General features: G+C 59.3%; 1 protein-coding gene across 1 annotated transcript in view; it reads right to left on the minus strand.

Moving 5' to 3' along the window:
- The window catches only part of SDK2 (sidekick cell adhesion molecule 2), a 127348-nt gene that overhangs the window by 68663 nt on the left and 47402 nt on the right, over positions 1-11283 (minus strand). The window contains exons 5-6 of the mRNA XM_012732987.1: positions 7201-7348; positions 2169-2302 (exon numbers count right to left, since the gene is read on the minus strand). Coding sequence (XP_012588441.1) covers positions 2169-2302; positions 7201-7348 — 282 coding nt within the window. The remainder of the gene's footprint in view (positions 1-2168; positions 2303-7200; positions 7349-11283) is intronic.

Below are 11283 nucleotides of genomic sequence, written 5' to 3' on the forward strand. Positions count from 1 at the left end.
AGGTGAGCCCTGAACCGGTGAGCCCTGGGAAGGTGAGCCCTGGGTAGGTGAGCCCTGGGCAGGTGAGCCCTGGGCAGGTGAGCCCTGGGCAGGCAAGCCCTGGGCAGGTGAGCCCTGGGCAGGTGAGCCTTGGGCAGGTGAGCCCTGGGCAGTTTCCAGTGTCTGAGGGGCCCTAGGGCCGACCCATCCCCTCCCTGGGCACAAACCACAGGTAAATCTGATCTCCTGAAACGTGGCTGGTGCCCTTTTGCCCTTTTGACTGAGTGGGACTTAATGGGAACTAATTTACATTCCATTAAAGACGAAACAGGCCCCCAAGTCAGTGACTAGAACACTTGGGGTCGAGTGGCGCAGGTGAGCACAGGCTGTCCCTTTTCAGTGTAACTTCGGAGAGATCTAAACACAGATCACGTCACCTCAGTGAAAACCTGGCACCCAAATTGGCACGAGCAGTAGGTACTGACGGGTTCCAGGAGTTGGGGTGAAGAGCCCAGCCTCAGACACCTCATTAAGATTTCCGAGGCTGTACGTTCAGGTGTAATGTTCCGGATGCGTAGGGTTTAAAAATACAGCAAGGAAATCAACCTCACCTATTTCTCCTTCCTTCTCTAAAGAGCTATGGTGGCTCCTTTCCGGCCTGGGGCAGGGGGCTCCCTGTGAGGTCCCCACGCTGGCCCTGGGCAGGGGCGCCTGGTGGGGCTGCTTGAAGGAAAGCAGGGGCGCCCCTCCGCCCCCCACCTCCAAGGAGCTGAACTGTTCTGCAGGGAGGAGAGCGGAGAGGGCTGTGGGGGGCGGAAGACACCTTCTCCCACACACGGCCGGCCGGCAGGGATTTACGTCAGGACAGGAACGGGGGTTTGAAGCAGTCACTCGGGGAGGAGAAATCCGCCAAAAAGCGGCGTTTCTGCTGTCAATCAGAACAAATCACTGCGTGAGAAGAGGTGATGAGGGGTCGCGGAGAGCAATGGTGGTGGGGCAGCAGACAACCAGGGGAGGATCGGGCAGGCGCGGGGGTCCCCAGGGCCAGGCCAGTCTCGCCTGGGCCGGCCGGAGTGTTGGGGGGTTGATGTGGAGCAGAGAATGAATGACCCCACACTCAGCCAGGAGAGTAGCGGGGAGGAGGAGGGCGGGGAGGAGCCCAGAGCAGAGGGCTCGGACCTCTGGCTGCAGGGTGAACTGAGTCGCCCAGGAGGACGCCTGGCTTGGCACGACGTGACCGCCTTTCACTGGGCTCCGGAGAAACAAGCAGAGAGACTCGGATGCTCCAGCCCCTAACGGAAACGGCAGCGCAAGCTCACGGGCTGGACTAGAGCGAGACCCTGGCCCAGGTCACCGTCAGAGCTGATCCACGTGCCGAGAGGGCAGTGTCCGGCCTGGAGGCCTCCCTGCAGCCACACTTTGCGGCCACCCCAGAGTGGGGGACAGCGGAAGGACAGAGGCCCTCTGACCCACACCTTAAGCACGGGGTGACATGGAACCCGAGACATGTGGCCCCGCCTGCTGGGTCCTGCGGGGGGCTCAGGCCCTGCCTGGGAGCTTCTGACCCCCAGAGGGCCCGCCCGGGGCCACCTCACCCCTTCTCTAACTGGAGAGGGGCTGTGAGGGAGAAGCTCCTCCCTAACATTTTCCTTCCGCATCAGAAACCTGGACAAACACCTCTTGGCCAAAGGAGGCTCGAGCCTGACTCTAGATCTGCTATTTCTGCGCCCTGCATGGAGACAGCTCTGTCCCGGGGGCCTGGGATGGCCAAGGGGGCCCTTGGGGGCAGCCTGGCTGTGCTCTCCTCAGTGGGGGGCCTGCAGAACCCCCAGGAGACGCTGTGGTTTTTGTGTGCTGGCCGGGCAGAGGCAGTTGGCACTCAAACCTGGCTGCCCCAAATCTGCCAGCGCTCCCGCTGGCACCTGCACCCGGGGAAGGGCTGAGCCCCTCACCCACTCTCTCCCCGTCCGCCCCCCTCCTGGCATCGGGCGCCAGCAGTTGCACTCAGTGCCCCCTCCTAACACAGGGCCCTCCCGCCCTTTGCCCGCACACCCCGGCCCCGCCGGGCGCCTCCTCCCTGGAGGCCGCCCCCAGCCGCCCCCTCCCCGCCACCGTCTTCCCAATGGCCCCCGGAGTCCCATCCCCGAGATTTAATGGCGCACGGACAGGCCGGCCCGCGGCTCACTCACTGTCCACGGCGAGAGTGATGGGCTGGCTGGTCTTGTTGTCTCCGTTCTTGTCGTTGACTGCCTGCACGTAGTAGCGGCCGGCGTCGGGGGCCACGGTGGACAGGATGACCAGGGTGTTCTCCAGGGTGATGGCTCTGTGAAGAGGGAAGGACTTCTCCGACGGGGCCCGGGGCTCCGGGCAGACGGCCGTCGGGCAGGGACACAGCCCGGCCTCCCGGCTGCCCCCGAGCCCCTCCACTGCAGTCCTCCGCAGAGAACCCCAGGGGCTCAGGCCCCAGCAGCGCACACAGGCGGCTCCCTGCCCCACCCGTGCCCGGCGGGGGCCCACGCCGGGGATCCCGGCCCTTCCCGCGTCCCGGCTTCCACAGTGGGTCTCTGCTTGTGTGGATGCCAGGAGCGCCCAGACGCGAGCCAGTGGCTCGGGGTGAACGGTCAGCAAGTGGCGGGGACGCTGGGGGTGAGGGCGGGCAGGGCCACTCCCGAATCAGCGAGCTAACCTACTGCTAGGCATGTCTAGGCTGACTGGAGGCCACAGGCGGCCGTGACAGACTTCTGGGGTGCAGCTCTCCCTCCGCCCCCCTCTTAGGGTGTCTGCTTCACGTTCTCTGGTGGGGAGTGGATTCCACTGGGCTGGCTGGGAGGGAGAGAGCCTGGCCAGGCAGCGGGGTGCAGACAGGGGCTGCCAGCTCACAACCGGGGTCCCTACTGGGACCCCGGCAGACCGGGTGCAGGCAGGAAAAGGGGCTTGTGGGCAGACACTTGCATCCGGTAGGCAGGCCTGGGGGGGCCCCCTCCTCCTTCGCCCTTTCTCCCCACGACAAACAAAACCATTAGTTTGTCAAGTGTATCTCCAATTTTAATGTGATGCGCCCGAGACAGCTGTTAAACATCCTTAATGTTAGTTTAACAAGGACAAATCCAGTTGAATTCTTTTCAAATTTTCCCATTAGGTGAATGTTGCCGTTTTAAACAGGCTCTCAGATAAACATCCGCTAACTAACGGGTCTCCAGCCCGCTCCCTCCCCACCGGGGTGTCCCGGCTCCCTCCCCGGGTCTGGGCCCTGGTGCAAGGTGCTGTGGGAAGGCGAGGCCTGCTGCTCCCAGTTCTTGGGTGCTGCTGTGTGTGCTTTTTTTTCTCCTGGAGCGCTATTTTCACCTCCAGTTAATGAGGTGACAGGACGTAGAACCGAGCTAAAATATCTTTAAACGTGACAAAATGCGGCAGCGATGGTGACAGATCTTGCCTGACCTGGGAGTCCCTGGCAGGGCCCTTATCCCTTAGTGTCGCTGGTGGGGGTGGGCAAGAGCTGGGGGACAGAGGCTGGCGGGGTGAGCTCCGGCCCCCCACCCCGCGCCCCGGTGTCCTCTCCGCAGGGCCTCAGTGTCCTCATCTGTGCCGGGGTGGGAGCAGGTGTTTGCCTCGGCCCCTCCCAGTGCTGACCGTCTGCCCTGGCGCTGAGGCCCCCCAAGGGCTCCTTGGGGCACAGTCCGAGTTCCAGCTCAGAGGATACCCAGCCATGCCCTGGCAGCTGCCTGGCCACTCGTGGTAGGAGGGTGGTGGAGCGGAGCGCGCGGGCATGCCTGCCCGCTCCCTGGCTCTCTGGCCTGTCCTGAGCCCTCTGGCCTCCCAGGACGCTCCCACCTCCAGCACCTCCCTGGCGACAGGCAGGCTCATTCCTCTAGCGAGTCTCTGTCAGTGGCGCTCAAGCAGGGCGGCTCTGCCCTCCAGGGGACAGATGGCAACGTCTGGGCCGGTGTCCACTGTCAGGCAAGGGGGTGTGTAGGTAGGGAGAAGTCGGGGCACTGTCAGGGCGCCGGCCAGTTCAAAGGGGATGGTCAGGCTGACCATCGTGCCAAGAAAACTGCCCCCGGCTGGGTGGCCTGTCTGGTGGTGGACGTGGCCAGCTGGTCCCCTCAGCTTCACGGTCCCCTTCCAAAGTGTGCTGGGGAGTCAGGACCACTCTGCCAGCGCCTGGCATCCAGGTGGCACAGGGCAGAGCCGCTTCAGAGGAGGAGGGCAGAACACAGTCTGCTCTTGGGCTGTAGGGGCCCCCGCCGGACCCCACTTGCTCTCTCCCCAGCAAGCAGGTACATCGGGAGCCGGGGTGCGGGGCAGCAGAGCTCCCAGCAGCCAGGTCCTGAGTGACCGGTGGGCTTCAAATGAGCGAGAAATACACGCCTGCATCTGTCTGTCACTCAGCGAGCACCACCTCCATCAGTCCCGGGGAGGCGTGCTGGGCCAGGACGCAGTGGCCGGGCCTGAGAGATGGCAGGGCTCTCAGCTGCCCCTGGCCCCAGCTGGCCTAAGGGAGGTCTGCGGCTTGTCCCCTTCCTCGGGATGTCCATCTCCTGGCGAGATGGTCCTGGAAAAACCCACGCGTCGCTTCCAGAGAACACAAAGCTGCTCTGGCAGCCGGGAGGACCTCCGGCCTGCTGCAGCAGAGGCGTCCATGGGAGGCCGCGGGGAGGCCTGGTGGGCGTGGACGGCGGCTCAACTCGAAGGCAGGGCTGGGCCAGCATATCAGCCCTCCCGCCCCTCCGGCACGGATTAAGACAGCCCCCTCTCTGGGCGCCGAGGGGGCCCAGATAACTTCATGGAGAAGAAAGGGAGGGGTGGCGGGCCTGGGAGCTTGTCTCTTTCAACAGTGAGCAGCAGGGCAGTGTGTGTTGGGGGTGGGGGGTTTGCTAATCCTGTTTCTGCCCAGCAGCTTTGCAGATAGGACCCCCAGCCCCTGCTGGCTGAGATCCCTATCTCTGGCAAGCAGACATCAGAGATTTGGCTTCCAGGGACCTTCCCTCTCAGATCTGAATATTAATCTGCTATAATTGCTGAGATAAAATCCCCAGTGTTCTGTCTAGTGTTTGGTATCAGTGCTGGAGGGTGGGCGGAGGGTGGGTGGCTGTGAAGGGCGCCTGTGTGCACCCGGGGATTATTCTGTCCTGGTGCCAGAGGCTTTGGGGGACAGACGGGGTTGGGGGAGGGGGGCTCAGGAGTGACTAGAAGGGGGGCTGGGCCGGAAGGGATGGTGGGAGCGCGTGGGAGAAAGGACTTCGTGCCCGGGGCCGGTGCCCACATGCCCTCCCACAGCTGGGTCAGAGGTTGCTGGCTGGCGCCGGTCCTGCTTCCCATCGAGGCTGGAGGTGGTCACGGGCAGCCACTGCTGACCACCTGGATGTGGGCATGGCTACCTCTAGGATGGGGGAGAGCACCTCAGGAGAGAGAGGAAGGGGTGCCTTGCTGGGCACCGATACCTGCCTCAGGCTGCCCGGAAGCCTTCTCCTGCGTGGACCTGGTCCCCTCGGTTCTCCCCAGATCCACACCCACATCCTCTGCCCTGTGACTGCGGGTCCCCTCACTCGAGGGGCGGTGTCACTGTCCCTGTCACGGATCTGACCTCCGCCATGTGATGCCTGTGGTCCGTGGGTGTCAGCAGAGTCTGGAAACTCTCCACTTCCTCTGCTGCAATTCCCGATCTAGGGCTCCTGGCTGGAGGAGGGAGCAGAGGAGCTGAGCCAGCCAGTCCTTCGTGGTCCATGAGCCAGCCACGCCCGCACCGGGGAGACCCCGCCTTGCAGCGCCACAGAACAAGCACAGGCTGACGTTTCAGGTTACTGCGAGCCGAGCCGAGCCGGGTTAGGCTGACACGTTCAAGGACGGTGGTTCTCACCTACGCTCGCTCGCCTGTAGGGTCATTGTGGCACTTCTAGAAACCCTGGTGCCAAGATCGCACCCTGCTCTGGGAAGTCAGTGAGAGGGGAGTGGAACCGAAAGATCAACTTACCTGACGCAGCCCTGAATGAGCTCAGGGCGCCAGGTGGGGGCCGCGGCTCCACGCCCAGTTCTCACTGCACCCCCACCCGGCCCCCGGCCCCGCGGCCCCGCCGCCCTAGTGCCCGACCCTGCATCATTTCCACCTGGGGTGGCGTTACAGACACCTAGGGTGGCTGACTCGTCAGCGAGGCTGCACGCTTGGGTGCGATCGGGCCAAGTCGGTAAACTCGGGGGTTTCGCTTTGCTGCCCACAAAGTGGGGACAAAAGCTGCGGCCCCAAGGAGTGCAGGGGGGGTCATTCACACTGCATCATGTTCCGAGCTGTGCGCAGGGGACGGAAGAGGGGGTGTCTCTTCTTTGCAGAAGGACTTCTGCCCTGCAGGAGCCCCCGGGGATGTGCACGGAGCCCAGGGCTGAATTAACGCCACCAGCTGGCGGGGGGCTGCTGCTATCACAGCGCTTCCCGGCCCCCCAAGGCGAGACCCGTGCACCCCGGCTCCTGCTTCCTATGGAGACTAGACCCGGCTCTCCCTGCCATGAGCAGACTGGACACGGGCGACCAGAACGAGGGTGTTCTGTCCTCTGGGAGCAGCGGACAGTCGAGTGCGGTGGAAATGGGCAAGACTGGGCGGGGGCCAGCCCCCGGGGGTGGAGCCAGGGTGTGTCCAGGAGGAAATGCTTTGCCCCTCGCCCTGCCCTCGGTGGAGGCGTTGGCTCGAAGGCTCCTGCCTGCAAGCCAGGCTGCCAGGCCTGATGCCAGGGCACACAAGGGGCCCTTGTTAGCACTGAAAGGGCCATGTGTTCCTCTCCCTGCCAGACCTCCCTGGTCACACCTCCTCCCCGTGGCCAAAATACACAGAGGCCAGGTCGTCACGGACCCCCTGGACACGGCAGAGAACCGGAGACAGCAGCGGCACCCTGCTGCAGGAGATGCCAGCTCCAGCCAGCTCCAACCACATCCGCGGGTGGGCCGACCTGGCCGGAGCCCGGGGCCTGTAACCATGGCGATGGCGCTTCTGTCTGTGCCTGCTGTCTGGGTTTTTTAAGTGCTCCTGGAGACCCCTCATGCTCCAGCTGAGAGCAGAGCCAAGGCCCCGGGGCGCCCCAGGAAAGCGCTATCAGGGTTCCGAGCCTCAGACGCACCTTCCCAGAGAGCCCCCCCCGTGAGCCAGACTCCCCCCACCTGGGAGGCCCGGGGAGGGCCGCAAGCATCCTCCCCAGGGAAGCCCCTCCTCACCGCCCCCCGGGCATGGGGCTCACATGCGGCTGCTGGGTGGGATCTTGCGGCCGTCCCGGAACCAGGTCACCTGCGGCCGGGGGAAGCTGGAGACGCGTGGGGCCCGGATGACGGCAGCTTCTCCGTGGGAGACACTCTGGCGCTTCTCCCCCTCCTCAAAGCTCCCCATATCTGCGGAAGAGAAGAGCAGAAGTGGGGGTCAGGGGCTGCCTGGAGGTCACTGCAGAGAATTCCCCGCTCTAGGTTGGAACAGTGACAGCAGAGGGGGACAGACGGCACCCTAGGACCCCATCCCTGCACAAACCCTGCTTCTGCTATGGGGCTCCACGGCCATTTACTTCCATGTAGCTATGGACTGACCGCTTGGCCGACAGCCACGAGAGGCTGGTCCTTACTTTACAAAGGAAACTCGGCCCACCCGGACTGAGAGAGGTTCAGGGCTGAGGCGGAATTTGAGGTCAGACCTGGACTCTGGAGCCAGGCAGAGCTGTGCCCCCTTGCGTAGTGACAGGCAGGAGGGTTGGCGCTGGGAGGCGGGGTGTCATGCCACCGGGAGGAGGGAGGGGCAGGCCGGCTGGAGCGGGTGGACGCTCAGAGCGCTGTGGAGGGGGGACTCCCGCTTGGGTGGGAGGGGTGCCTCTGCACCTGTGTGTGAACGCCAACACCACACTGCTCTTTTTAGGACACACCCACCCATGGCACACATGGAGGGGATCTTTAGCTCAGCGCTGAGCCAGGAGGGAGCAGAGAGCTCGTGCATGCACTTCCGCCAGCCCAGCAGTCCGCTGGGATCAGGATGGGGTCCGGTTCCCCAAGCAGAGGTTTGAGCTGTGGGAAAGTGTGCTGCGCTTACCACCACGGCCCTTGAAAACTAACGTGCATCCTCGCCACTCAAAGTGTGTCCGTGGCCAGCAGCTGGGCTGTTAGAAATGCAGACTCTCGGGCCCCACCCCAACGTCCTGAGTCAGAACCTGCACAAGCATGAGGGCGATGCTGGTCCTCAAACTGGCTGCCTCTCTGTCAGCACCACCTGCAGTTAAAAGTGCTGATGGCGGGGTCTTACCCTCGGGCTCTGATTTCATTGGGAAGGGGTGTGGGTTGCCCACTGGGGTTCCTACATGCAGTCAGCTGAAGCATAGAAACCTTGCTTTGGTTTCCCTGTGGACCACCCAGTCCCTCCCTGACCACGGGGACCAGCTATGAAGCCCTGGGGTCTCCTCACTTTGACTATTCTCAATTATTGTATCCTGGACACCGCTGCTTCTTCTCCCCTTCCTTCTCCAAGTTCTCTAAGGTGTTGGCTGCACCTGAGAACCCCTGAAGGGTGGCCTTTCATATTTCCAAGGGGAAGAGACTTTGGGGGTGGGGCAGGCATCAGTGTTCTGGAGCTGCTTGGGGAGTCCCAAAGTGTGCCAATGTCGAGATCTACTGTCTGGGCTAAGCCAGTGGTTCTAACACTCAAAACCATCCCCTGTGGCTATCCCCCTTGAATCTGGGGGATTTGTGATGACTCCATCGGCAGAATAGTCTGTAAGTGATGTTCTGTGACTTTGGGGCCAGGTCATCAAAAGGATACAGCGTCTACCTGGCTCCTGCAGGGAACTGAGCCGCCATATTGTGAGGAAGTCCAATCTGGCCTGAACTTCCGTGGGGACTTTCCTTTCCTCTCACAGGGTGGCCCTGCCCTTCTTCCCTCCCTAGGGCTCTGCTTCCACGCACATCTTGGAGCTCCTGATTGGCAGTCCCCCAGGCTTCTGTCTCGCACTGCCATCTCAGAACTGAAGGCCTGTACTCACATTTTCAAAGCCCTGGGCTAATTCTCTTCTCAGACACATTATCCTCTTTGGCAGCCTCATCAAATGTAATGGTTTTGGCCACTGTCTCTTCAAAGACTCATGTCTGCTCTTGCCTGGACTCCAACACCTTTTCCCTCTTAACTTCTACATCACATCAGGTTTCCTCCTGTCATGCTGTGTTACTGACAGCCGCTTCTGACCTCATGCCAGGTTCACCTTTGTTTGTAGCCTTAGCCTGGAATGTCACCAGAACAAGACAAGACTCACCAAAGCCCCATGATTCAATGGTCTCCTGGAGGGATGTCAATTAAATCAATTACGAGGATTAAGAAATAAAGTCTCCCGGCTCTAGACTTGCTCTAGACTTGGCAGGCAGTGAACACAGTCAACACAGTGGCAGTGGTGTTGGGGTGTTGGTGTCATTGAGACCTGTGAAAAATCCTATTCCTGTTGCTTGTTAGGTACAACCTTAGACAAAACTTCCGACCCTAACAGCTTTACTTTCCTGTTCTGTAAAATGGAATTAAGAAGACCTTCCTCATAGGTTGTAGTCAGCATTACATGAGAAAATTTTTTTCAGTGTGATTGATTCTTCTTTCCCAAAGAGGTGGGGCCCCTTGCATCTGGAGGGTTTGTGATTAAACCCCCAGGAAGATATACCGCAAGTGAGGCTCTATGACTTTTCTGACTCCATCATCAAAAGGATGCAGCTTCCACCTGGCTCTCCCTGTCCAGATGCTCCTGCTTGGAATCTAGCCACCATCTTGTAAGGAAGTCCAATCTCATCTACCCAGACAGAGGAATGACCAGTAGGAACTGAGGTCCCCAGATAGAGCCAGCATCTCCACTGGACATGCAGATGAACGTGTGATCCCTCCGATGATTTCAGCCCCCCGTCCTTGAGACTTCCAGCTGATACTTTAGTCATTGCAGAGCAGAATGAAGCCATTCTTCCTGAGCTCTATCCAGATTCGAGACTGACAGAGTCTGTAAGCATAATGCATGATTTCTGTGCCCTATTGTGCTTTCTGGGACTTTGTTCTGTAGTCACAGAAGCTGGAAGAGGACATTAAAGTTCAAAAATCATACCTAATATTTGTAATGTTAAAATACTGGAATCCCATACATTTTTTCACGGTTTAAACGAAGGCCCAAGACTGTGGGTACTGACCCTCTGTCAGATTCCGGTGGATTGCATGTATACTGTCTCATTCCATTCTCAGAATAGCATGCCAAGTTCAACTTTAATAAATACGCATTTTAAGATGTTTATTAATTTCTGTTACTTGGTTCTGTCTATAAGCATTATATCAATATCACTTTTATTTCAGTTCTTAGAATCATTTTATCTATTTAAAAAACTTCGCAGCACTCAGAAGATATATTTGAACAATTTAAAGCAATTTCATGGTAATAGTGTTTCTTTCTCTTCTCTCTCGGTTTATTAGCTCCATTTCGTCAGTGAGGAAATTAACACTCATGGAGATAGAGCAGCTGATCCAATGTTAAATAGCTAGGGCTGGGCCAGGCCAGTGTGCAGACCTGGCCCTCCCTTTTATTCCCTTCCATGACTCATACCTTGCATTAAGATTCCTCATGTACAACCTCTGTCTCTCTTTACTACACTGAGAGTTTCAAGAGTATATTTAGTTATATTCATGAGAAAATCCCTAAGACATCTGGCTCCAAGATCTGAACGAGGCAGGTTTCCTCTAAATTTGCCAGACACCATCACACAATGAGTCTTTATTGAGCTCCAACTATGGCTCAGGCATGCTCTCTGGGAGGCTCTGGAGAAAGACCTGGTTCCTGCCTTCATGGAGCTTGTGGTTGGTCAGGGAGACATCAGAAAATACCCCTTCAGTGACACCCTATGAAACTACTAGGAAGAAGGAGCAACATTCTTCTGTGAGAAGCAGCGATGGCAAAGTCTACTTTGGACTGGGAAGTGGGGTGAGACACAGAGAATGTTTGTATGCATGTATGGTTGCATGTGTGGGATGGAGGGATGGAGGGATGGAAGGCTGGATGAGTGAAGGGACAGATGAATGGAGGGAGGGAGGGAGGGTTGGATGGATAGATGTTTGCATGATGAATTAACATCTATGTGGATGGATGGATGGGTGCATGAATGATGGATGGATGGGTGGGTGGATGGATGGATGGATGAGTGGATGGATGGCTGGGTGGATGGATGAATGAGTGGATGGATGGCTGGCTGGGTGGATGAATGGATGGATGAATGGATGAGTAGATGGATGGATGGGTGGATGGATGAATGAGTGGATGGATGGCTGGGTGGGTGGATGG

The sequence above is a fragment of the Condylura cristata genome, unplaced genomic scaffold (genome assembly GCF_000260355.1).
Source record: "Condylura cristata isolate star-nosed mole 26May11 unplaced genomic scaffold, ConCri1.0 scaffold00038, whole genome shotgun sequence".
Taxonomy (NCBI): Eukaryota; Metazoa; Chordata; class Mammalia; order Eulipotyphla; family Talpidae; genus Condylura; species Condylura cristata.